This window comes from Phoenix dactylifera, chromosome 10, assembly GCF_051530095.1.
Source record: "Phoenix dactylifera cultivar Ajwa chromosome 10, Ajwa_hap1_PhDact_Kaust_v1.1, whole genome shotgun sequence".
NCBI lineage: Eukaryota > Viridiplantae > Streptophyta > Magnoliopsida > Arecales > Arecaceae > Phoenix > Phoenix dactylifera.
In genome coordinates this window covers 25,858,146-25,885,970 of record NC_143199.1, presented here as the reverse complement: position 1 = coordinate 25,885,970, position 27,825 = coordinate 25,858,146, and the positions used below count along the sequence as shown (strand labels likewise).

The following is a 27,825-nucleotide window of genomic DNA, read 5'->3' as shown; positions in this document are numbered from 1 at the left end:
CAAAATTGTTCTGATGCTGGAATGGTTGTTGTCAGCACACTTCGGATGGTGATAGTATCACCTCGAGGTTAGTTTAAGTCAGACTTGGACTGATTTGATTCTGACGGTGGGTGTTGTGTCTCAGGTGGATTCTGATGTTAAGCATTCTGCCACGCAGGGCCGGCTCGAGCCCTAGGCGACCGAGGCGGTCGTCTAAGGCCCCGGGCCAATGGAAGGTCCCCGGGAGGCTGACCAAAAGGAAGCAAAGGCCCCATATAAAACGGGATCGAGCTGGCTACGAGTCTTCCCCCTTGATGGAAGGGAGGTGGAGAGTTTCCTGGCCTGCAGAGGGGCAATTTGGGAAGTTGGGGACAGTAGTTTTGTTTTGGGTGGGGAGAGGGAGAGAGAGAGGAGGGATTTGGTTGGCTTGATAGACGCCTGAAGCCACTCTTATCTTTCATCCCTTCTCTTTTTTGGTTTTGGTCTTGGTTTTCCTTCCTCACATTACTCCTGATCCAGCTGGGCCATCCGGAAGAAAGATAGGGGGATTGGAGATGGACTTCTTGGAGGGTGGAGATTTTTTTAGTTTTCTCCTCTCGGTTTCTTCTCCCCTCTTGGGTGGTAGAGAGAGAAAAGGAGGGAGGGGGTTGAATGGCTGCTGTGCTGTGATGTTGCAGTTGCCGCTTGGGTACTTACTTGAAGGGGAGATGGTGGGATGGGGTGAATTTCCCATAATGACCCTACTTTCTCTTATAGAGAGGTTCCTTTATGGACAAATTCTTTTCTTTACCTTGATCATGAAGTGCCATGGGATGACCTTTTCACGGTAAACAGTATTGCCAAGCATTATCTCAGTTATTTAATCAGTTTCATGGCCCGTCATTTAGAGTAATTACTTTTATGTGCTTCCATTCAAGAATTATATTAAATTGAAAAAGCTTCTTGTCTATCTTTGTTAGATTCATGTATCTTTGTTGAAATAATGTACTTGATAGCTATCTATTTTTATATATTTTTTAAGTATTTTATATTTATTAAAAAAATTATTATTAAAAAAAAGAGGCCCCGTTCATTGGATTCGCCTTAGGCCCCAGAATGTATTGAGCCGCCCCTGCTGCCACGGGATAGCTTCTAATGGTATCGATCCTTCTGTCGAATCAGAGCTTGGTCCATATGGTCCTTTTGGAGGATCTAGATGCTTCATTTTAGTCCTTGATAGCTTTTGATTATAGGGTCTAGTCACTCCAGTGCAAATAGGGCCAGGGTTACCAAATCACAGGGCCATGCATCTTTGGCCTGCTTCAATATATCAAGCATAACATGTTACAGGTAGTTCTTAAATTGTTGGAATTCAAACTCAATGGGTCTACCATGACCTCCATCACTAAGTAAAGAGACTTCAAGCCTAGCAGCTCCCATCATGTATCTCCTGCTGCTTGATCTCCTGCTCCTATACTTGAAGTGAGTTACCTTCTGCAAGGTACAGTACATAAAGAGCATATTCTTTGATTGGTCAAAGTACTCCTCTAAATCTGCATCAGGGAGTTCATCAATTTGAAGAAGCCCTTTTCTTCTATAAAATATTACTCAACCTGTAACTTTCATCTTCCCAAGAATTTACATAATTAAGATGTGACTTTCTTAAGGTTATGAAAATTGAATTGTTTGCTGATTGTAAAGAAATGATAGGTTGTATAATAACAAAATATCAGCTTACCAATTTCCAATGCTGACCTTCATTTTCCAGATCACCTTGATCATTAGATGTTTGTTAATTTAACTCTTCACTATCAAGTAGTTTTTTTTTAAGACAAAAAATTGTGAGATTTATATTTATAGAGTTTTATTTTCTCTTTTAATCTGACAGATTTTATCCTAATGAAATAGTGCAGTTTCCCAAATCCTTTCTCTAAAAATGGTGGCCAAAGAATTTCTGCAATTTTTTAATGCCTTCACCCACTTACATATATTATTACATCATCAACATATACTGCCAGAAATACATGGCCTCAGGTACTAAATGAAAGAAGGGTTTTTTGTATAGATACCCTTCTAAATATTGAATTTTGCATGAATACCCTTTCAAAATTGATATTTTCATGTATACCCTCGTAAAACTCTGTTATTGTTCAAATGTCCTTAATATAATGGTTGTTCTAACGGTGTTAAGAAAAATTATTTTTGTATTAATTAAAAATAAAATAAAATTTTGAAATTACGTTATTGTCCCCATCTTCTTTTTGCTATCGGGATCGCGATCTCAATTCCGCGGATGTTCTCGACTCGCGATCGCCAGCCATGAGCGAGATCGCGATCGCCACCAACATACAACATATTGGATATTTGTACTACAAGCTAGCAGCTAGCACACCCCAAAATCACAAAACCATGGGCTTCTCCACTCCCCGCTCACCTCAGTACGCGAAGCCCCCGGCCACCGCCCACCCCTTCCCGGCCACCGCCCACCCCCGGTGGCGCAACGCCGGCGCTCCGACCCCCGTGGCAACGAGGGAGCAGTTGTCCCTCCTCCCGCTCTCCTCGTCCATGCATATCTGCTTGCACCGGCACTCCACGCTACGGAATGCCCTGTCACCCCTACAACAAAAATAAACAAAAATAGAACTTCTAGAGAGAGAGGAGTTTGTACTCCGAAAATACCCACATGGGGGTTGAGTGGGAAGATATGCTCACCTAAACATGTAGATGTCCTTCCCTTCTTGGAGTCTTCTGCAGCAGAGGTAGCAGAACTCCAGGAAAGGGCTTGTGGGGAAGGAATTGGGAGGAGGGGGATTGGAGATGGAATGGAGGAGAGAGACGAGTTTCGGAGGATGGAGGTCTTGCTGAGGATTTGGGTGTTCTTTGGGAAGTTCTTCTGGGCTTCCAAAAGGAACACTCAAACTCGCCATCAAACACTTCCCTTCTCTCCCTTCTTCTTCGTCGAAAGCCAAGTTGGTGGCGAGACACTCTGGCTTGGATTCGTGGCTCAGATCCAAGAAGCTTTGCAGTCTGCTGCTGCGAGCTCTGATGATGGTTTTGTTTGGAAGTGGGTGGGATCTTGGAAGGGACAGAGGCAATCCCGCTCCCGATCCTGCTTGCGGCTTGCAATTCCGATCCCGCTCATGGCTGAGGATCGCGATCGCGAACGGCCACGGGATCGCGAGTCACGAACGTCTGCAGGATTACGATCGCGATCCCGATAGTAAGAAGAAGAGAGAGATAATAGCGTAATTTTAAAATTTTATTTTATTTTTAAGTAATGTAAAAATAATTTTACTTAATTTCGTTAGAACAATTGTTATATGGGCATTTGAACAATAACAGAGTTTTACGAGGGTATACATGCAAATATCAATTTTAGAAGGGTATTCATGCAAAATCTGATATTTAGAAGGGTACCATGCAAAAAAAACCCATGAAAGAATGATCAACATGGCCCATATGTTACTTCTACCATTAGTATTCTTATCAACCTGTCCCTTGATAAACATTTGAGACCATATGATGATTTTTTTTTTCCAATTCCAAAACTCCCCTTAATTGCAAAACTGATGGCTGCTTTGTATACACCTCTTGCACTCCATGAAGAAACATTCTTGGATGTCAAATTGATATGTTCACTAGTTTAAATCAGCAACATGAAAAGATATGCCAAAGTAAGTTTGGCTAAAGGAGAGAAGGTTTGCTATACCGGTCGGTATCGTACCAAGCCAGTATGCAGTCTTGCACCATACGGACACTCGATGCACCTTGTTGTCTCATACCATACCGTGTACCAACATTATAATAAGATGGTACTGGTACGGGGTCCGATATCGAGACGACGAGTGTCTCGAATCAATTCACAAATTTGTTTGTCATATGCCTTTATAGCAATGCTGGTTTTCAACCATTTTTACTGTACACTTGGGAGTTCTAGTCCCGGTTGGAAAAGGAGATAGCCCAGGCATAGTTCGTGAGTTCCTATCCTGTCCCCAATCTTGATTGTACTTCGTTGACTATAATGAACTATTTATATATCTTGTCATTGTTAAACATATGGGCAAGGGTTTAAATATCGATACTGAGCCTTGGTTTTGTCCTGGAATGGTATTGGTATAGTCAGGTAGTCAATATAAACAAGATAAAAGCAACTCGTATGATCAGTATGGATTGTCAATATGCAACCAGTACGGACTGGTTCAAGATGAAACTTGTGTCCTGCATGCACCGCTACCTTATTTCCATTGAAATGGTATAGTACCGGTGGTACCTTATCGGACTGGTGATATTTAAATCCTTGCATATCACTTCTTATTAGATTTATACGCCAAATTCTTTTCTAATTTCATCACTTCCTTTTTTAAAAAAAAATATGGAAAGTTATGTGTTCGAAGTTCAAAAACTATTATATCAAAAACTACATGCTTTGCTCATACAATTTTCATAACTATTTATCTTTTTGATTGATTCATAACTATTTATCATCAAATCAACATGTTGACATAGTACTCTACTCAAGTTTCTGATTTAAAACAAGGGGGTTGATGGATTAGGTGCAAGCTGGAAATCATGACTTAGGACAGCTTTTATTTTGCTCTTTCATTTGTTAAAAATCCTCTCTCTCTCTCTCTCTCACGCTCTCAATCTATTGTTAATTTATCCTTTCTTCTACTACTGATATTATTGCTAATTGTGATTTCTGTAAAGTTGCTCAACAAGCTACCTGTTACCACATAACATTGATACCTGATATCATTTTATGCATGATCAAACAGGTCTGCAGTTTTTCTTGATGTGATTGCTGTCAGTGCACTAGTAATATACATTAGTCGGGTAGTGCTGGGTTATAAGCAAACCTGGGATCGGTATCAGGTGAGTCCATTATTTGTTATAATAACATGTTAGTTGGTTAACTTTATGACCATTTGCTAAAATATTTGGTCTCCTTTTGAAACAATAATCAGTTGCATGGCCATTGCTAAAATCACTATTCCTTTATGATTTTTTATTATTTGGTCACATGTCTTTGATGTTTTCAAGAAAATTGCCTTATTTTCTTTAAGGGTACTTGGTAATTGCATTATCTAGTTTTCTGGCTAGGAGCTTTTTTTCCCAACTTTCAGCTTTCACACATCAGAATTGCATTAAAAAAATAATATTTCGTTACTCATGATAGAGTGACATTTGCACAAACACTTCTATCTTGTTTGTAGAGACTATTGTGGAAACAAGTTTGATTACTCATTGTTAGGCCTGATAGAAAGTAACTACACTGTTGACACTTGACTCGTTCCCTATGGCTTAGCTTTTGGTTTTCCCTGATCAGTTAACAATAATGATTCACTTAAATTTAAAATACTCAATTATTTTCTCATTCATTAATTTGTTTATTTATTTTATTTATTTTTAATTTTTGGTTTTACATACTGGTTGCAACAATTATCACGGATATCTAATCATTTACTGCTATGCTGAAATCTTGTTTCCTAGACTTAGTGAATCCTAATAAGTCAAAATAAGCATTAGAAAAATAAAACAGAATGATGTAAATTGGCATATGTAGCTAGAGACATTTAATCATCATGATTCTACTGTAAAAAATCCATTAATTAAGGGTTTCTTTCCATTTTGAAACATCTGAATGCATATCTTCAATTACAGCTTCTGGTGAATAGGGCTCTTTATGAGAAAACTTTAGCAAGTGGCTTCGGTTCGGTTCACTTTCTTCTAGATGCTTCTGAACAGCAACAAGTAAGAAAGCTTAATGGATGATTGTTCTCTTTTATACATTTCAAAAGGCCCAAGTAATAAGAGAGCAGTTCTTTTCTTTTTCCTATCTTTGTAACTTAATATCTCTTGCAGTACAAGGAAGCCATTTTGGTGTATGCACTTCTACTCCATCCGGGAAAGTATCAGGTAAGTTATTCCCTACTATGTTTGATTATTAAATTATCACAGATGCCTAAAAACTGCTTTACGCATGATGCAAGATATTTCAAATTTTCAAGTTATAACAAGTTTTAGGAATTTGTTCCATTTTTGAATGTTTCTCAGAACTATGTATTTTTCCAGTCTAGGCATTTTGTTATATATTTTCATGGAGTTACATTTTCTTTTGAGCTTTCTATCTTCACCATATTTGAAGATTTTACTTGCATAAATTATGTGATGAAAGAAGGCCTGATGCAGCAGTGTTTATTCATATTGAGTTTTCATGTATGATATTTTGCAGTATTATTTCTTTTTTCTTTTTAGGTTTAATACTTTAGAGTAAGTGCAAAAGAAAAAAAATATATCTTCTAGAGATAATTAATTATTTGATTAAAGTAATGACTTGACTGTTCGGTTCAGTCAATACACTTTCAAGCTTACATCAGAGATGAGTGCCTCGTATTGCACACTGACATAATCCTTCTTTAATATAACTCACAATATTGACACTTATTTTTTATTTTATTCTTCTATTTCTTGCTTTCTTTCTCGGCATTGGTGTGCTATTGGAGTTCTTGGTCCTAGTCCTTGCCTTTAACTCTCTGAGTTCAATTTTTGTATTACCTCATATTCTTTCTCAAATTATCTTAATACTGGCTTTTGGGTAAATCATGTACCTCCACTTAACCTCCATCTAATTAATCATTTTATTTAAATATTCCTTGGCTGTTCTTTGATCTTAAACCATGTATTCTTGCATCCATGTCATTCTCATCTGTTTCCAGCTAAGCTTGTGAATGCTGTGGCCTTTGTTGTAACTTGTAAGGGTATTAGCTGGTCAGGTTGGGGTCAGGTTTGGCCATATCGATACCCAAACCCAAAATATATTTATTGGATCCAAACCCAAACCTAAACCCAATTAAAATTCTATATCTATACCCAATTTTGGATCCAAAAAAGTCAGATATTGGGTAAAAGTCAGGTAATTAACAAGTTATTTGACTATTACTTTAGACATTTTCAAATTGTTTAATGCATCCAAAAAGTTATCTCATGAACAGTGAAACATGAAAAATATAAAACATGAAAATTATATCTAAAAGAGGGCTTCTATTCAACTACTTTTGTTACCCAAGCATCCATGCAACTAAAATATATGAATAATGAAAATATCCTACAATAATCAAACTCAGTATAAATATTAAATCAAAGTAAATATATAAAAAAAAACTATATCAAATGTCATAGATAGAAATTTGGTGGAACAAGATGTGTTATGGATTTACTTCTCTTTATTTGATCTTTCTTTTATGATTAAAAATAGAAATTGATAGCTATACGCCTATACATGTATACGGTTGTATATAGTTATTTATATACGTGTGTATATAGGTATATATATATATATATATATATATGTATATACATATATGTTTGTACATATTCCGGTTTGAGTTTCAGATTCTCGAGTATGGATCTACCTAAACCCCAACTAGACCTGGTAAGACTTCGAGTCTAATTTTGGAACCCAAACCCAACCCAATAGCTTATTGGGTTTATTTTTCATACCCAAACCCTATGTTTCAAATTGGTTTTGGATTGTTATGGGTTATCAACCCCCGTTGATACCCCTATTTGTGGCTTGGCTTCTTCTTTTTCGGATAGTGGACTTACTTAAAGCATGGTTCTCTAATTACCTAACCATCTTTTCTATTTATTGAATATCTTGATGCTGCATAACTGCTCCTGTTATGGATCTCTTAAACATATACAACTTGGTTGGATGGTAAGTAGGGGTGTCAAATAAGCGAGCTGGTTCCAAATCTGACAGGTCGGCATGAGCTTATCCTTGTAATTAGACCTTCAAATAGGAATCAATTTTTTGACCTGACTTTCGTGCTTTTGGGAGAAACTCAGAATTACAGGCATGGTACGCTATACCGTACTGAACCGAACGGTACGAGGTATACTATACCGGTGCTGATACATGGTATGGAGGGTGTACAGACACTCAGTGCGCCGAACCAGCCCCTATACTGAGCGTATTGACACAGTGACAAAGTGGCACCAATACCGAGACAATTACCTGGATCATAGGTATATTCGGTACTTTCAAATGAAAGGAGAATTGATCCATGGTCGATCCTATGATAGATATTGGCTCAAAATTTAGCTCAGCTCAACTCACTCATTTAGTGAACAAGATGAGCTGAGCTTGACTTAGTTTTCAAACTTGAGCTTAAAAATGTCGAGCTTGAGCTGGGCCTAGCTCATCATTTTGATCTCGTGAGATAGCTCGTTTATTATACATATAGTTTCGTATATTCTATTTTCTATACATTAAATATATGTTATATATATTATAAAAAGGATTTGTAGCTAACAAAAAGACCGATATTTGGATTAGAATATTTTGATTGAAGGATACATGGAGTGAATAGTGATAAAGCCTTAACAATGATTCACTTTGCCTCTCTCCATATCCATTGACGATCCACTTTCTCCAATTTTGCTCTCTAATCTCTGCTTCTCTTGGAGGAACATGACGTAGGCACGAGGGTGGGCATGGGGGGCACAAGGCGACTAGTGGCGAGGCCAACATAGGAGAGGGCGAGGCCCTGCGTGTTGGCCCTAGGAACAGTGGCAATAGTGGTGATGGTGATATTGAAGCCGAAAAGCAATGGCAGTATTGAAGGCAGCCCTTCTTTCTCAACTTTTCTCCCTCCCTCGTCCATTCCTCGCAACACCAGCAACACCATTGTTGGCCTCCATGAACCTCTCCTCCTCTCCCTTTTTCCCTCCTTTTTCTTTCTCTCCATCTTGTTCCCAACACCACCAGAACAACCATCTTAGAGACCCCTCCTCTCCCTCCTCCCCCTTCTCTCTCTAGAGCATCCATGATACAGTCCCTCTTTGAACTAGGGTTTTTTTTATTTTTAACAAGCTTAGCAAGTTGAGCTCGAGTTGGCTCAAAAATTGATGAGTGGAGCTCGAGCTGGTCCTTCAAAACTCGTCTCAAGCTCGAGCTAGCCCCAATAAGTTTCAAGCCAAGCTCGAACGGGTCTCAGGTAGCTTGTGTTCAACTCGTTTACAGCCCTAGTGATAAGTCCTTATTTGTCCCCAATTATGGATCTATGGAGTAATCTTGATGGTTCCACTTTGTGCTCCTGCTATAGATATGCATTAGTTGTGATATCAAAGGTAGTAGGTTATACCTTCTCAAAATTTATTTTGACCAAAATCTGCAAACGCAACCCGAACAGCCAGGTTTTGGGTGTACCGAACTGAACTAGTGCAGAACATGTCGGTTTGCAGACTTAGTTTGAGACTAGGGCCAAATTGGTCTGAACCGAGTGAACCATTCGGTTTTGCTTGGTACTAACCTCTACCACCTGGTTCAAGTGGTGCCATAATTAGTAATGAGAAAAAAAAGCTAGGAGCTGTCTCATTATAGGGTGCATACCGTACCATACCGAATCAATAATGTACTAGTGCAGTCCTCGATACTGAGTTTGCAGATCTTGGTTTTGACCTTATCTGGCATTAGATTGACTAGGAAATCCTCATGTATCTAGCAATTGCAGTGGTGCATTTCTCTTCATAGTTTAGTTGCTAGTTTTCAAGCAGACCTTCCTCTGTGATCTCTCCATTAAATTATGTAGGTGTTGGATACCAGCTTCTCTATGATTGTTGAGCTGCATTGCAAGGTAGGTCAACCTATTTAGAAGTTCTTCCCATTGATATTCACTTACTAGCATAAATATCAACTTATCAAGTGTTGGAGCCATCCTTCACCCATTGTTTCAAATGGTTACTAGCACGAGCTGCAAGTGGTGCCACCAACCATCCTTGCTCCATCCTGTCGAGTTTACTGTTGACCGTTCACAGATTGCAGTAGCTAAATTAGTTCCCCATGTGTCATCTTCGTAGTCTGGACTACTCAAGCGCTTGTTGTTTTATCATATGTCCCACCTCATCTTGATGTCTGCATCTTTAGGCTAATCACTACAAGATTTGCAATTTTGGTGTGCTAATTCATACAACTTCTTGCTTGAAGCATCATCATGTCTATCCTCATCTGGTCCTATCAGTAGTGAGTTTTTTTGTAACAGGAACACCATTACCAAAAGATGTGAGTTGAATATCATTTTCTGCTAATCATGTCTTGGTGATCTTTGTTAAATACTAGAATTGAATTGTCCTACCTAAAAATTAACATACTGTTCAAGTGACTTCTCAATTTTTTGCTGTCAATATCGTAATTGCTAAAAAATATGTAGCATCCTAGTCAATGCCTTTTGCAGTTAAATTTAGGATGACTATATCCAGGATTTTCAATATTTGTATTCCATATATATCAAGGAAATTATTGTCTACTGTGCAGGTGTCATGCCGTAAAAGCATGAAGGATGCATGTGAAAGGTTTATGTATGATAAGTTTAAGGAGAAGGTAAGAAGGAAACCTTTCCTTATATAGGTCTAAGCTGTGGATTAAGTAGGTGCAAAACTTATTTTCTGCAGATTGAAATGCCTATTGACGAGGCTGTTAATACACTGCTGAGGTTGGAGCTTGTGACTGAGTTTCCTCTAGAAAGGAGCCTTCAATTGGAAGCTCTTCCATGTTCAGAGGCATGTGAAACCCTCAGAAAACGCTGGGATGGTTTGCTAAAATAGAGGATATGACATGTGCTTCCTAATCTTTCTTACAGGTAATTCCCACCTGTCACTGAGTCACCTTAAGAAACATAAATCTATATTTTTATGCCTACTGTATGTTGCTATGCTGTTTCTGTTTCTTTCGGAAAAAAACAGGGCGTTATGCTCAACATGTTCTTTAACATTTTAAAAGCTATTTTGGGGCTAACACACTGAATGAATAACAACATTGCTCATGTTCGTCTATCTCTGATTACAAGAGGCTTATCCTGTTCCTATATGGGATAACAAATACCTGTTTTTAATGCACGTAGATTCTTTTTTTTTTCTTTTAAACACTATGTAATTGTCTAACGCATAAGGAACAGTTATACTAACAGTGTTATTGTCTACTTTTACAGTATAAGAGCCTTATCCTGTTCCTTTATGTGACAATGATGACCTCCACCGTTCATTGTACTCGGATGCAGATCAGGCTGGTATTCTTCTTCGCATCAATCAGCTGTGGGATTCTCTACCACTGCTTTGAAAGCCGCGAATGTTGCTTGGTCCAATGCTAAGAGCAAATACTGCTTGCCTGCGGCCATTAGCTTGAATCGCTTAGTCGAGATCTTGACAGTTTTGGCTTCACATTTTCACTACAGCTAGTAATTTCTAGGCAAGAACCTGCATTCTATAAAAAACATTGTAGAACTGGATTATCATATTGTTCCTTCAAGTGCTGAGAAGATGAAATTTTCATTGCATATTTGTCAACTTCAATCAGCTAGATGACTTTTGTAGTCAGGGCCTTCCACAAGCACTACAGCCTCTACATTTCTCCTATAGCTACCTCAAGTGACCGTCAATATTCTGTTCTTTTCATCACTAATTATGTGTTGTTGTCCATCTACAAATGCCCTGTATAGGGAGACATTTTTGTACTCTAAGTGCTCTATGGAATGTCCCAAACTTTAGCCTGTTTTTTCATAGTTATCTGATCATTAAATCTCCTTATGTTTTGCCTTATTTTTATAAAGCTTCATCTGTTACCTCTTAGTGTGCAAATTACATATGTCAAGGAGTTTGTGAAGCGTTGAAATGTGTAGAAATTTTTTAAACCGATCAATATCCTGAATTGCAGCGATTCTAATTATCAAAATCCTTAATATATGCAATTTAATCTGATCTGATCCGAACAAAAATCTCTAGGTGAAAATTTGCAAATAGAGTTGGGTTCAAGTGCCCCACTCCCAAAGCTCTCTTTTCTTTCTTTTTTTTTTCTTTTTTTTTTTTTTTTGTATGTGTGCGTGCTCATTGTTGCTTGGTTGGCTATTTTGTCTAACCATGCCAACTTAAATTACCAAACCTGATCAAACCTTTGCTATCTTGCTCATGGGGCGCCATATCTAACTAGGGGTGGCAAAGGATAGGTTCGGGTCAAGTTAATGCTGGCTCAAGCTGCAGAAATAAACATAGGCAACTGTGACACTTGATACTAGGTGGGCATTGGCTCGGCTTAAAACTAATCCGACTTATTTTGACCTAATCTTCCATCTAACAGTGAATTATCATATAGCAAAAGGAGAAAAATTTCAATCTCTATATGTAAGCAACTTGATTCGATCCGACCTAACCAATTTAGACTCATTGCCCATTCACCTAAACCAACTTAGGTTCTAGCTATTCAACAAAGAGAGGGTATATGGGTCATTTCACGCAGGCTATTAGGGTTTCCGTGCTCACCTATATATACCTATCTCGGGTTTTAGAATGCGGGCTTATCTTTTCCAAATGATAGAGAAGTCTCTAGCTTCCACAACTCATCACAGCCAGCCTTTTCCAGATTGAAGGTAGAAGGGCTTTTGGGGGTATTCCCTTCTGCCTTGACCTATTTTGAGCTTTGTCTTCGTTTTTCGGTCTCATTTTTTCCTCGGTTTCAAGATTTTTGGTTGATTTGTTCGTTTTATTATTGCTTTGGTGTATGGATTTGTGTTATCGAGCAATGAATCAGGCAGCCCCTTTGCCACATCCACTGGCATCGGAGGTGTTATTTTGCTCGGAGAAAACACACAGCTTTTGCTCTTCAGATTGGCTGAGAGGAAGGGGCTTTTCCCTTTCTGCTCTGATGCTGGTCTAGTAGGCCTAAGTACATCTATTTTCCATGGATCTATTCGAATGATATGATCATTTATTTGATAATTTTTCTATTTTCTTTTCCTTTTGTTCTTTTTCTTTAAAAAAAAAATCTTGTGATAAGTCATTGTTCGATTGAGGGGTTTAAAGTTTGCTCCCATGGGCTCTTTTATCTGATCCAATTAGATCAGATGAAAGGTCTCATATTGACCATTCCATATCCTTAGAATTTTTAGAAAGGAAGGATATGCGGTGCTTTCTTGTATTTCAAAATCCCTGAAGGTTATTGCTAACCATCAGTTCTTCTGAATGTTGTGGTTCATGGCTTGGAGATGGTTCAAAATCTTGGGAGCATTACATCAAACCAGAGGTGGCCATAGACGTCACGCCCATTTTGGTTGATGAACTCCATGGCAAAAGATTGAACGTATTGGTGTTTGAGTGATTGAGTTATTGAACCAAAGACCCAGATACAATCAACAACCATCCGGGACCTTAGATTCCAAAGAGTAATCTTAGTATTAGCCAAAAAAAATTTATTGGTTTTTTTGGTACATAAAAATTTTTGTTGTTTGAGATCTGACTTGATGAATTAATTGAGAATCCTCATCTTAGCCTGCTGCAGGCCCTCTTTGAAAGTTGCTACAGAGGAATTTCTCCATTGAAGGCTTATTTAAACTAAGATTTTCATGCAAAGTGGTTCTTTAAAGCAAGGATTTTGTCATGAAACTATTGTTTTATAAAGTATGTTTTTTGATAAGCAAGGTCTTGGTTTCTGTGTGATGCATAGTTTCTATACTCGCCAGGTTATTGATAAGTTATTGAATTGTTTTTCCTTGGTGAAATGTTTGTTTAAATTGTTCTCCATAAATGAATTGATTCAAACTATTTAATTATTTTCAATCTGTACGAGAATTTCTATGATTTATTCACGAGTTATTCATGATTAATTAAAAAAAATATTTGGTGCAAATTAATCGTATCATATGTTCTTGCTGCTAGTTGTTTTTTGGAATTCTGTATTTTAATCTCTAGCCTAATTGATTTTGAGCGCAGAAGTTGTACTACATTATGACAACCGGTTTATATCATTGGTTGAGTTGACTATAAGTAGTCCATAAATTGGACATGGCATCCATACGCCTGCCATTCCTTTTTGGTATATACAAATATGGATATAAATACCAATTGGGTGTTAAAAATTTATAGCTGCTTATTTTAAATGGATATACGGATGAATTGGGTATCAATGGATATGAATGCTAAATGACAAAGTTTTCAATCTCGTGGAACAACAAGATGACTCTCATCTTTGGCTACTAGGCCGGATTTACCCATCCGGCCTGATCTGCCTAAATCCAACTTGATTTAAAAGACTCATAGAGCTGGGTTGTGTTCTAAAATTGGGTATGTTTTATTTTTTGGATTGGATCTGAGTTTACTAAATTTTGATCCTACCTGATTAATTTGATTTTTGAGATGTTTTTGGATTTTTTATTTTATGATCCAACTTGATTTGGCCTGAATTTGGTACATTGTTTGGGCTTACTGGGGTTTTAAGGGTTCTAACTCTTCATTCCTTTAATCTTTTTCTTGTGTTTGACGACAAGAGGAATGGAAAGGATTGTTTTTTGTGCATGATTTTATATTAAGGCTTAGTTTGATTATATTAAATGGGAACATTATTTCTTTAAGAAAAAAGTTCAAACTAATAAAGGTAAAATAGGGTTAACTTTTTCATGTAGAAGAAGATGGGTTCATAAAGATTTCTTTATTAACTTTGCCATTTGTCATTATCAAAACTATATTTTTTATTTTGGCTTATGTATTCTTTTCTACTAGAAAAAATGGTAGGAAATAAATTTTAACAAATTTGGGAATATCACTGTCAAGTAAAAATATAATTTTTTTCTACTAAAAAAAAGTATTGCATATACATAGCATTGATTCTTGATGCGTAGGTACTTTTATGGTCTACTTTTTGTAGCTTTTACAAACCATATAGAGTTGGTAAGTACAAGATTCAATTCAAACCCGAATTTTTTTGGATCGAGTTATATATGAACTTGACTTGACTTGAATGATTTGTTGGATTAGAAATTTTAGCTATGGATTTGATTTGATCTGATCTTTTGTTAGATTGGGTCTAGATTATAACCCGACCAGAAAATTCAGTTTGGTAGGATCGCTTATGACATCCTTCTCTCTCTCTCCTCTCTTCTTTTTTTTCACCTTCCTTTTATTTTCTTTTATTTTTTTATTTTTTTCTTTTCCTCTTCTTTTCTTTCATCTTTTTTACTTTTTTTTTTCTTCTTCTCTATTCTTCTTCCTTTCTTTTCTTTTTTTTTCTTCTTTTTCTTTTTTTTTTTTTACTTTTTGCTTTTCTTCTTCTTTTGTTTTTTTTTTCTCTTGCTACATAGATGGGTTTGAAGTCCGATCCCATATCAGTCTTATTTTCTCACAAAAATGGGATAAGGCAATCAGAAACCTCAATCCTACTGAGATTTAAAATTTTGCTAAATACATACACAAAATGAATAATATTTGGACAGTATTTTATATAATAATTTAAAAAAAAGTCTACAAACATGTTTTTTATATTGTTTTTTATGTTATATAATAAAATCTAAAACTTGTATTTTTCTAGTGTGCATTGCACGTACCCAGATGCTAAGTATTGTTGACTACAAAGATGTCAAATTACTAACGAATTGATCACCACCCCGCACCCTCGTAGGAGAAAAAAAAACAAAAACAAAGAAAGAAAGAAGCTTTATTGTGGGCCAAACTAAGCATCTGAAGTGGACTAGAACGGACAAGAATTAGGATAGCATAGCTTGAGGATAATCAAATTCACAACCTAGAATTAGGATACCAACTGAATTAGAGAGCAATATTTAGCAATGAAGCGAGCGTCTAATCCTCAAATGGATAATTTTGTAGCTGTTAATCGTTTTTCAATATAAATATGCATGTAATGTTTGCCATTATCCAAATTCCGTGCTAAGTCCCAATGTATTGGTCTATTTGTCTGGGAGAATGAAAAAGTTATGGATGTCCTCTCTTTTTTTTCCTTACATTATAGCCAGGCTAAGAGGTGTTGGGTTGATATAGGTCATGCCCAAATGAACGGCTCAATTCACGAAACCATCAGAAAAATCTAGCCTAATCTTGCTAAATTACTCAACTAAACCCTAACTTTAGCAAACATCTCAATGTCGCTACTAATTAATATTTAATGTACCCAATCCTGATCGCATCTTTTGAGTAGTATGGAGACGCAAGCCTCTATAATTTTTTGACATTTTGTGTGCAATTTTGTGCCTGGCTAACTTCATTAAAGCTAGCTCTAAATGACAATTGGGCTTAAAAAATGTGAATTAAGTTTCAAGTCAGATCGGATTCATGTTAAGAGCTTGGCTGACCTGACCCTACCAAAATTTTACAATAGATCGCTTAACCAATCCAATCCAGCTTGTGCCTAACCTATGCTTTTGGCAGGGCTCCCGGTGTGAGCAACCCAGACTTGATCCATATTTTTTCCAATAAAACCTCTAGTTCTCGACCCAAGTTATCTTGACCCAGCTGCTTGACATTGAGCCTGGTTCAAGCGTGGGTAGTCAGATTCCTTGTCGGATTTGGACCACAACCTGACCGAACCCCACCTTGATACCAGTTGGGATCTAACATGCAGCATGATGGCAAGAACTTAGACGGGTTTTAGCTCACTTAGTCATTATTGCAAACACCGTGCTTGCTCTGCCATTTGTCCGGAAGACCGCACACCCGGCCCTTTCTCTGCCCCATGTCCTGCCCTCCACTTTATTATTATTTTTATTATTATTATCTTGCCTCGGATGCGTCCTTTTTGCCAGCCAAACCACTTTGATCCCTTTCACTCTAAATCCCCCAAATCTACGCCAACCTGGCCCTCCTGGCCTCCTTTTGGTGGGACCCAAACCACTTTATTCTTTGGGTTGTCCTTTTGCTCTGGGAAAGGCTTGGACTCACAGTCAAGTTGTATGGGTGTTCTTGTCGCACCTCAATTTTCTTGTGAACTGCCTTCTTGAACCACACTGAGCTAAAGTATATGATCTTTAGTTATGATTGTTATGAAAACTCTCATCCTACTACCTCTAATGGGTTATTCTTAAGCTATGAAGAAATTTAAAAGCCGGACATCGATTATAAACATTGTAGCGACATATAATGGTTTGTGGCAGTACTATATGTAATATGTTCTTCTCTTAAATTCAAAATTAATAATTGATATATAAATTGAAAACTTGTACTATTGATGCTACTAATAAAGTAATCTATTCTATTTATTTGAATAAATTCCATTGACTGTTTAGGGTCATCTTTTTTTCTTATTCCAGCTTTATAAACACTTATTTTCTCACAACAAATATTTGGCTAAGTCATTTAGCATTCAATGAATAAATGAAGAGCTTATTTGATATCCTTATATCAGTTAAAAAAGAATCTACTTTTTATACAATTCAATCTTAATTAATTTATGTGCTATTGCGAGACTATTTATAAGAGAGGGCAAATTATCCATATTAAGATTATTAAATAGAAAGGTACAGCTAAGAAGAGATTTTTTGAATAAAAAAACTTGTAGACGTAGGATATCTATTCTGAAGTTTTTGCAACTCCGTCATGTATGATGGAATTATAAAAAATTTGATTTTTTTCTAGCTCTATATGTAACTCATTAGATGCTTGAGTGAAAAAAGAAGATGTATACGAATAACTCCTTCCCGCTATAGAAGCTTCATCTAAAATGTACAATTTTGTAGATATATCAAGGTATCTAGATATATGAATTTTGTATGAATTGTATGATAAAGTACCACATGATTTATAGTACTAAAAATGTCTAGAAATAAAAAAATTATGCATTTTGGTCATCCCTAATTTATAGGTCATGTAGACATTAGCAAGAAATCTCTATTATTCGAGTATGCTAAAATGTATAGTAAAATATTTATATTGAGAATCAACTTTATTGATCATGATATATGCATGTTAAAATATGTATAAAATGAAAATCAATAGTTTTTAATAATTATACATAGTAAAGCATGGTCTCATGTCATTTTAACTATGTTGTTTTTACAGGTGTATAGATAAAAGATTAGTGATACACGCAATTTTTAGTTTATTATAAGTATATTTAATGGCGTGAATTATGATCAATAATATGGACCATTGATTTTGGTGTCCTATTATTAATTTTTAATTGGAGAGAAATAGACACCCTTTCATTTAGAACTGTGCATACTCTACTTCTCTCTTTACATGCATATTAACATTCATATATATCATTCTTGATTTCTAATTAACTAATAAAGAAAGATCAAATTTATGTGAACTTGTTGATAATTAGGGCTTTATTTTGGGATCCTAGTTGTACTTGATACATCTAAAAAAAAAATGTTCATAAGAACAACTCTAAAAATTGTTTAAGTTGATGACCAATCAACTTAATAACTAATTGAATTCGATCGATTAAATAAACTTGATTTATCCAATGAACAATTCATTCCAAAATTCTAAGTTTCGATTCAAATTGTTCCATACCTGAAGTGTATCGTCAAGCTTAAAAAGTAATGATATAATTTGATTAATGGTAGATTGAATTAGGTTGAAGACCGAACGTGGAGGTTTCATTTGGTCGACGGTATGATTCTAATTAGGAGACGTAAGAAACTTGTCTAATTTTAGGTATTGAAAACAACTTTACTACTTTTAGCCAAAAAAATACAACTTTTCAACCTTTTTCTTCTAAAATAAACCTTAATTATCACGACCACTTCAAACTTTAGCTTGCAGTAAAAATAAAGCGACCATCTATTACTCTCTAGATCCTTCCACAAAAAAAAAATACTTATTGATAATAGAATATTAATAATTATTTATTTTTAAAATAAATAAAAAATTAAAAATGATTGATCTTGAGCTCGATCAAGACGATCAAGCTGTTCATGTACCGCATCATCGCCTTAATTTAGCAAACTGAGCGGTGATCTGATGGTCGACAAGAGTGCTCTCAAATAAAATAAAATAAAAGTAAGATATAAATGACGAGATTATTCTCCACACGGCCGCAGCCCTCGTGCGAGCTGATTTCCCATTATAAAATTCCATTTCACGAGGGTTGCACTTCCGCCGCCCTGAGCCATCTCTCGCCCTCTAAAACCGGAGCTCTACCTCTCTCTCTCCAGTCCGCTTCTTCCTCCCTTGCTCTCTCTCCTCCGATTCGGAAGCGGAGAAATCCCTCCTCGATCTCGTCTCCATCGGCGTCGCAAAAGGTAACCAATTTTCCGGATCCCGATTGATTTTTTTTTCTTTCTTTCTTTAGAGTCGTAGATCTTTTCGATTCGGAGCTTTCGGCGAGTTTTTCTGTTTCTTTCGTGTAGATCTGTTGATGGATGTGATCTATTTTATGGTTGGATCTGATCTTTTGATGTTCATGTTGGATCTATGTGACTGATGGCTTGAAGGAACTTAGTTTTAATTTTTCCCCTTTTTTGGGTATGCTTGGATTTTTTAGGTCGAAATAGTGATCGGTGATAGAATTGTTTAATTTTTCAATTTTATCTTCCGTTGTTGCTATGGTTAAGGTTGATCTGCTCTCCGGGTATGGAATGTACGGGATGTGATTGAGGATCGGAAATAAACTGAGTTGTTCGGGTCCGAAAATGGGATTTGGAATGGACTCCGGTTTTTATAAATGTTAAAATAATTGCGTTTATTTATATGTTGGTTATGATAGATCTCGAGGAGTGCATGAAATGCATGGATGCTAGTTGGTCGCGATTGGGTGCATTCGACAAGGTCTGAGAATGTTCAAATGCGTTTGCCTTCAAATGTTTGAGATTTTTTCTTGTTAGGTTTGGAAGTTGATTCGGTCGATTTGAGTTAACGAGAACAACGATTTTGCCATGCAATGTGTAATAGTAGTTGAAGAATTGATTTAAATCCTTCAAAGCAAGTTGAATTTGTGGTGACTGGGGTCTACTGGTTTTGGCATTTTATTTTGTTTAAAACATTCTGGATTATAAGGAACCATTTTTTTTAAAAATTATTTCGTTCATTTTAGTCGAAGCATATATCATCTTAGATGGGGCGTAATGTTTTAGATAAGAGGACTTAGTGCAAGCAAATTCATATAATTCACCATATTTCACTATTTTTTGCTGTGCTTTTCTGGGGAAGGGAGGAGAGAATGGAGAATGATAAGTCTATGCTGATCTAATTACTTGTTGAGGTTAAATCATGGCTTATCTGCATTCATTTGTCCTGAAAGAACCCGAGGTTTTCAAGATACATCTTTCATTCTTAATTTTGAAAAGAATGTCTTTATTTGTTTTTTCATTTAAAAGATCTAGATTAAGACGTCTCCTTCTGTTATACATTTGTAACTATATCAAAGTTTAGTAGTGCTTACATGATGTCTTTCTTTTTTTCTTTTGGAAGAGAATGACTCCCTTAGATTTTTTGATTTTATGATTTTTACAAAAGTTAAGGATATAGATAAGAAAATTACTGTATGCACGATGCTTATGCATGCCAATAATGCCTTTTCCCCACTGCAACTAATAAATTTAAATTTTTTGCAATCAGTGAGCTTCTTGATCATTAGGTTGGTAAAGACAAGATGGGAATTTTCGGCCTTGAAGGTTTTTTTTGGGACCAGGCACCACAAAGGCTCTTTTTCTAAAAGAAAATATTTGGCAAAAGCCTAACCACTTTCACTCAATAAATGAAAGTAAATATTACAGGAGAGAAAAAGAAGGGGGAAGAAGAAAGGTAAAGGTGGGAGAAATTACAAGAGTTTTTGAATGAGAATATTTATGCATTTTAGCCACAAAACCGGTTCGGTCCTCATCCAGAAAGGAAATAGAATAGAAAATATTTAGCACATTAGATCCAAATTGCAGAATATGCATCTATTGCATTCCAGCCATATGGACCAGCAAATTCTAGCAGAAATTACCAAATTTTTTATATGAGAATATTTATGAGTTTTAGCAACAAAACAGTCCACTCATCATCCAAAAAGAAATAGAATGGATAATATCTAGCATGCTAGATTCCAAATTGCAGAATATACGTCTATTGCATTCCAGCCACAAGGACCAGCAAGTTCTAGCAGCTAGAGTACGCCAACTAATTTCCCATTTTTTTCCTTGATTGCTTGCTGTCTCCGAGTTGTCCATAGGCTACGATTTTGGAAAGTAAATTTGTTAGGTTGAGTTGGTATAAAAAACTGATTTGGAATTCTGGCTGAGAAAAGATTAAGGAATAAATGATGCAAAGTTTCTTCATTTTTGCACATTCACATATGGAAGGACCAAACCATTTTCTGGTATGGAGTCTAGCAGCTGTAAGGAGTACTTCTGATAGAGTGGGATAACTAAATTTTTAACCTGTTGAGGTAGATACAGTTTCCAAGTAAAAGGTGCAATAGGAGATAAGGTGCCACCATTTATTCAGAACATTGTATGTGTCATCAACATTGAAAATTCCATGCTTATTCCATTTCCAAATAACTCTGTCATATTTAGGCTTGGATGGAAGTTTGCATCATGTTGAACAATCCTTAGTTCATATTCCAATAGAATAGAATTTTTGTTAATGGGGACTCTGAACTCAAGTTCCCAAGGAAAGTTTATGATATCTATTAGAGTTTGGAGTGTCTCATAACAAGACACATAGAAGAGAAGCCGACATTTCTCATATTGAGGAACATAGCAGAGAAGCTTGTGGAACACAATGTTATCTTTATTCTATTTGAAGGCTTACACCTATACTTCTCTTATGCAAGATATGCATCCAAGGTTATTGGAGTCTAATATAGTTGACAGGTAATTCTTGCCCAAGGAAGGTTAATCTCCTCGGATGTACCACTAAAGATGACCATATCAATTTGAGTTCTAAAATAAAATACCATGAGATATCAATGGTGAAATCTTTTTACTGGTGGTTACCACAACGGTAGAGAAACCTTGAGAAGAGTCGGATTGAGGGCAAATTGACTTTTTGAAGACCATATTGACTCGTGGAAAACTGCACCACCTGTTTATTAATGACAGGAAAATCTTGTATTATTTGGTTCCTGTGAATTATCTTAATAGTGAGATGAAGTGCCAACCGCGAACAATACCTCATGTCATGGTTTAATTGTGAGCAGTATGGAATTCTGTCTCTAGTTTACTATGCAAACTTCAGTCAGAATTTATATCTAAAAAGCATTATGACTATTCTTCTATAAATGTGGGAAACCTACTCTTAGCTGATCTAGATCCATGACTAAGATACACGTCATGATATTTTTGTTAATAGATATGCTACCTTCATGATGAAAGATCATTAAGCTCATGTCGGTATATCTGTTGAAGCTTGAATTGTAGAAAATTGTAGGTCTGTCTGTAACAACTCTGAGATGCTTTGGGGTGCACTATGCAAATTTTCTTGGCCCTTACCTGAGAAGGTTGGACCAGGAGTCAATTCAAGTTATATGCCAATATGAAGCTAAGGCCAAGCATTGTGCAACATAAGCAAGCAGTGCAGAAAAGAAAACGCTACATCAACAGGAGTCCCCCCCCCCCCCCCCTTCCCCTTCTCTCTCTCTCTCTCTAACACACATACTTATGGCCTAACAGGAATATCAAAGCCATATGCATTGGAAAGTTCTTATCTCTCAATGCAATGGAATTTAGTTTTACTAGTGATCATTCTCAAGCAAATATATTATTTTCAGGAGTCCTTGGTCAGCATAAGATGGTTGGAAGTTTTCTTTTGATTAAGAGGCATTTTATCCCTGTTTTGGTCTATATAGATATGGCAATATCGGTGCTGAATCAACATGGACTTTATGAAGCATTAAGCACGAAATTTGTATTTCTAGGATGGATTCAATGTTTTCTTTCCTTTCCCTTCTTTTCTTTGCTTTTCTTCATTATATCTTCACCAGTATCAAAGTATAGAATTTATTATTCTTTCTTTGCATTTCTTGTTTCTCAATGGTTTGCATGAAGGACACCTTAATGAGAAATTTTCTTAAAATGCTACTATTCTTGTATTTTACTACCAGCGAAGGGGTGATGATTTTTATTTTTCCAAATCTTAGATCGAGACTGGATTTCAAGGTGTAGTGAAACAGCTTCCCTAGAGTCACTATGCTTACCTATGTTTGCTACCCTCTTATTCCAGAGTTATAGTTACACCAGCCTTATTAATTAATTGCAAGAGGAACATGTCGCAGTACTGTCATACATACTAAGATGTGAATATCTGTTTTGGGAAGAAATGGATGGTAGACATGAAATGCCTCAGTGTAGTTTCTATATGGCATTTGTCTTGTCAGTGTAGCTCTCCCACTCTGAAGTCAGGAGCCCTACTTCCCACTTTACCATATTAGCATGCCAAGAAATCTGATAGTGAGACTGCCATGAATTGAATGAAATGTACCTTCTGGTTTAGCTGCATCTTTTTCTTTGGTTAGGCTGCCAATGCACTTGAAAGGATAGTTTATGGATAAAAGCTGCATGGCATCGATAAAAAGATATTACTTAATTGACAAAATTTTTCTATCAATTTGGCTGCTTACATGAACGTGATTTGCTTCTGGGTAGTCTTTGAGAAATTCCAAGCTGGTTTTTTGTCAGTCTTTGTTATTTATCTTTAGCTCTGACATGGGATGATTTTGTGCTTCATGAGAGTTGTTCGAAATCATAAACTTAATCCTCCGCTTAATATAAAGCAATATAACAATTGTGAAAATGGATAATGTCCAGCTTGTGTCACTCACAATGTTTATCATATTCCTATAATCTTGCAAAGACGGACCATAGAGAAAATTGTGAAGTTAAGGTTCATTCTCATTCTCTTGATTAGATACTGTAACTGTTGCTCAAGGATGAGTATCATAGTGAGTGCATAGCAACTTTCTGATGAGAGAACTGTTAATACTTTCTATCTCCTGTGGTCCAGCCTTGAGAATTTTCTTCACATCCCCCTTTCTTGGTGCTAAAGTTTCCATCTTGCCACTATGCCCGCCCCAGCATTACTTAACTTGTAGCTTTCTTATGAACAATTTTTGTGCAGGTTTAATATAAAGCATGGCTGATGCCGAGGACATTCAACCCCTTGTCTGTGACAATGGAACAGGGATGGTGAAGGTGAGAAATATATTTCATACATACAGCTGATATTTAGGAAAGTATGTAGGAAGTAGCAACTAATGTTTTTTTGTAGTGTATCATATCTAACTAAAATACCCTGAACCATTGTCTGCAATAGGCTGGATTTGCTGGAGATGATGCTCCCAGAGCTGTTTTCCCAAGCATTGTTGGTAGGCCCCGCCATACTGGTGTCATGGTTGGCATGGGACAGAAAGATGCATATGTTGGTGATGAGGCCCAATCCAAGAGGGGTATTCTGACTTTGAAATACCCTATTGAGCATGGAATTGTTAGTAATTGGGATGATATGGAGAAGATCTGGCATCATACCTTCTACAATGAGCTCCGTGTAGCACCTGAAGAACATCCAATTCTTCTCACTGAAGCCCCTCTGAATCCCAAGGCCAACAGGGAAAAGATGACACAGATAATGTTTGAGACGTTTGATGTCCCTGCCATGTATGTTGCTATTCAGGCTGTCCTCTCCCTTTATGCCAGTGGACGTACCACAGGTAATGCCATGCTATATTCTTTATATGAATGATATCTTATTGAATCTTCTCTCAGAAGGTACTTAGACATAGTTGCATCTATCAAGTTCAATTTACTCTGTTTACTTGCGCAATTTACTCTGTTTACTTGTGCTATATCAGTGTGTGGATAAGGAATGCTTTTGTAGATATGTGCGGATGTACACGTGTATGCATGTAAATGGTTTATTAATTGTTAGGATATGATTCGCTTTTGATAGTTTTTCAACATATGTATATGCTTTTGCCAAAGAACTAGTCTGAATTGTGTGGAAAAGGGAAAAAAACCCCTGAGCCTCAACAATATTTCCTCACTTCTGCGATGTAGAACACTAGTTTGAAATTTTGACCTTAAGTCACCAAGAGGTCTTCTGGTTTCTTTTTCGAGCTCTGGTTTCCTCCTTTTGTTTTACATCCACCATTTCCAGGGATTATTAGATTCATCATAATTTTCTGGCAACTTGGGTAAAATGTTAATCTGTTTGCTATTTTTATCTTCTCCCTTCTCATGCAGGATCATACTAACTTATTAGGACCTCAGTATCTCTGATGCAGTCTTTAGAGCCATGCCTTCATTTGTTAATGGTTTTTTTGAAGAGACCGTAATGTTTGCTTTCCAGAAGCAAATTTTTGGCACATGGAAACTATCATAGCGAAAATAATGCAATGAAAAGAAAGAACATAGAAACTTGACAAATAATGCTTAGAGGTTTATTTTTTTTCCATTTTTAAAATTTTTTACGAAATGCATATTCATATCTACTTGAGCTATTCTTTCTGCCCAGGTATTGTGTTGGACTCTGGTGATGGTGTCAGCCACACGGTTCCAATCTATGAAGGTTATGCACTTCCACATGCTATCCTTCGGCTTGACCTTGCTGGTAGAGATCTGACGGATGCCCTCATGAAGATTTTGACCGAGAGGGGATACTCCTTCACTACCACAGCCGAGCGTGAAATTGTTCGTGACATCAAAGAAAAGCTTGCATATGTGGCCCTTGATTATGAGCAGGAGCTCGAGACTGCCAAGAGCAGCTCAGCAGTTGAGAAAAGCTATGAGCTACCTGATGGCCAGGTCATCACTATTGGGGCTGAGCGCTTCAGGTGCCCTGAGGTGCTCTTCCAGCCTTCTCTCATTGGTATGGAATCCCCCGGTATCCACGAGACTACCTACAATTCTATCATGAAGTGCGATGTTGATATCAGGAAAGATTTGTATGGGAACATTGTGCTTAGTGGAGGATCCACCATGTTCCCGGGCATTGGTGACCGTATGAGCAAAGAGATCACTGCACTTGCTCCTAGCAGCATGAAGATCAAGGTGGTGGCACCGCCTGAGAGGAAGTATAGTGTCTGGATTGGAGGTTCCATCTTGGCCTCTCTAAGCACATTCCAGCAGGTAAACCATCATCAAATTCTTTTTTTTTCCCTTCCCTCTCTCCCACACTTGCTTTTGTTGTCTTATGACGGTTTTTTATGCTTGCGTCTGTTTGGAATGCATTGCAGATGTGGATAACAAAGGCGGAATATGATGAATCTGGACCAGCCATTGTTCACAGGAAGTGCTTTTAGATGTTCTTTTGGGGTTTTGGTTTTGCATCTTTATGTCTGATGGTAGTAGATGCTATCTGAGGTATTTTCTGGTTGGATGGTCAGTTTTCCATTTGACATATATATTTTTTACTTTTGGTTGGGGGTAGGGGGTTAAGGGAGTTGTCGACTGTTTTTCTTGCCTTGTTCTATCAGATACACTGTTATCTTAATATACCGGGTATGTACCTGTACAAGTACTTTGGATTGGCCACCCTTAAAGTTATGTTTTAATTTGTGTCTCAATTTGTTGTCTGGTTTATTTTTTATGTCTTTCAAGTGTTCTTGCCTTCCCCACCCTTTTTTTTTTGTTTGTTCTCCCTCCCTGGATGACTGGCAGTGGGACGTTACAGTTGAGAACCCTAAAAGCCAGGAATTCGTAGCATCATTCGCCAGTGAAATGGTTTTATTATTGTTAATGAAGCTCCAGAGGTTGTATGCAAGGAAGGGCATTCATTAAGTGCAAATTCTGCACTCAGATTTTACGGAACTTTTACCCACTGAATGGGGTACATTTGTAATCTAAAAGCCAAGTGTATTAACCTAGGTTGATCGTTTGTTGTGATCAGGACACAGCTTAGGCAGGTTATCAGGCCCCACCACTGCCTCCCCATCCCTCTTCTCCCAGTCTGCTTCTTTTGCCATCTCCAGTGGTCAATCTCATCGCCTAGCTCGTCGAGCTCTCCGTTGGAACCTCTTCCTCCACTTCTCTGCCCTAGTGATGGTTGGTGTGAAGGTTTGGGGTTGGCCTGGAAGCTCGGGAGGAGAGAAAAGTTATAAAGATGAAGAGATTAGGGTCAGGTCATCTAGTCGCTGGATTAGATTAAGCTCGAGTCAAATCAAGATTCGAATCCGACTTTCTACTCCGTTCACTTTACTCATTTTATCGTGCTTTGCTCGTTCTGCTCCAAGAAAAAGAAAAGTTCCTTTTTGCTCTTATAGAGCTCGTAAACTCAGATATACTCAACAAGATAAGTCTATAATTTTGCATATCTAGTAGTTGATGCAGTGGATTTGTTAGCAGACATGCTTATGGGATTGTGGAAGGGGTGGTTTTCATCGTGCTAGTCTCCTTTAAGGTCTTCACTGATGTATTCAAGTAGGATGGAGGGCTGAAATTTTTCTTCCTCACTTGTCTTTTTTTTCTTAGCCCTTATTTTTTTCTTGAAACGGAAGTATTATACATAATATGTACTTGACACAATCAAAAAAATTAAAATATAATACATTCCGGAGAGCACTAGATAACTCGGCCTTTTTCATCTATAGATGGTCCCTCGAGTGGAAAGGCCTTTCTTAGCTTTTCTTTTTCAGTTCTGCCCCATCTTGGTAGCATTCCCGTGGGTTTTAATGAAATTCTCATATCTACCATAGATTTACCTAGTGGTGTTGGCACATCGATTTCCGAGCTTATTGTGGGCTTCCAATAGTATCATCTCTTTCTCTTTCTCCATGAATGCTTCCGTAGAGAGATGATTCTGTGTCCAAAGAATGAACATAGGGGGTGAAAGCTAGTGAAAGCGTATGAAGTCCAAGGAGTGCGTTTCATGAGTAAAAGCAAATATTTTTAAAAATCACAATAAAAAAAGAAAAGTTAAAAGCATGAAGAGAGTGACAACTTAATATCAGGGCGTGAATGATTTTGCCATCTTCCTCAACACTGCTTCCCGATCCTACCGACCAGCTTCTTTGCAATCTGAGACCAGTTTCCAACACCATATTGCTCCACTAATCTAATCAACTAGAAAATAAACTAGTTAGAAAAGCCAATAACATAAAAGAAAGCAAGATCCAGCTCTTTAAGTCCTCATGATAACTAGTAAGAAACAAAATTGAAAACATAAAAA

The 27,825-nt window shown here is 37.0% G+C and overlaps 2 protein-coding genes and 1 non-coding gene across 9 annotated transcripts in view; all 3 read left to right on the top strand.

The window, feature by feature from the left end:
* The window catches only part of LOC103710724 (DUF3754 family protein, putative (DUF3754)), a 46,943-nt gene extending 33,523 nt beyond the window's left edge, over positions 1-13,420 (top strand). For 2 of the 7 annotated variants that reach the window (XM_088705674.2, XM_088705673.2), the window contains 6 exons: positions 4,734-4,830; positions 5,620-5,709; positions 5,821-5,874; positions 10,274-10,339; positions 10,411-10,598; positions 10,947-11,592. In XM_088705674.2, coding sequence (XP_088561800.2) covers positions 4,734-4,830; positions 5,620-5,709; positions 5,821-5,874; positions 10,274-10,339; positions 10,411-10,563 — 460 coding nt within the window. In that variant the 3' untranslated portion in view covers positions 10,564-10,598; positions 10,947-11,592. Of the gene's footprint in view, positions 1-4,733; positions 4,831-5,619; positions 5,710-5,820; positions 5,875-10,273; positions 10,340-10,410; positions 10,599-10,946; positions 11,593-13,275 lie in introns of those variants that run through there. The other 5 variants (XR_015969402.2, XM_088705672.2, XM_088705671.2 and 2 more) reach the window with 5 other exon arrangements.
* LOC113463712 (small nucleolar RNA snoR77) lies at positions 12,537-12,680 on the top strand. The gene has a single exon (XR_003388463.2). It is a non-coding gene; the product is annotated as a small nucleolar RNA snoR77 (small nucleolar RNA).
* Positions 13,421-18,775: 5,355 nt separating the features above from the next.
* On the top strand, positions 18,776-26,224 carry LOC103721765 (actin-2-like). Its single transcript, XM_008812099.4, has 5 exons — positions 18,776-18,980; positions 23,782-23,855; positions 23,977-24,370; positions 25,174-25,787; positions 25,895-26,224. The coding sequence occupies exons 2-5, from the start codon at positions 23,796-23,798 to the stop codon at positions 25,958-25,960; spliced, it is 1,134 nt and encodes a 377-aa protein (XP_008810321.1). The 5' UTR covers positions 18,776-18,980; positions 23,782-23,795; the 3' UTR covers positions 25,961-26,224.
* Positions 26,225-27,825: the final 1,601 nt, after the last annotated feature.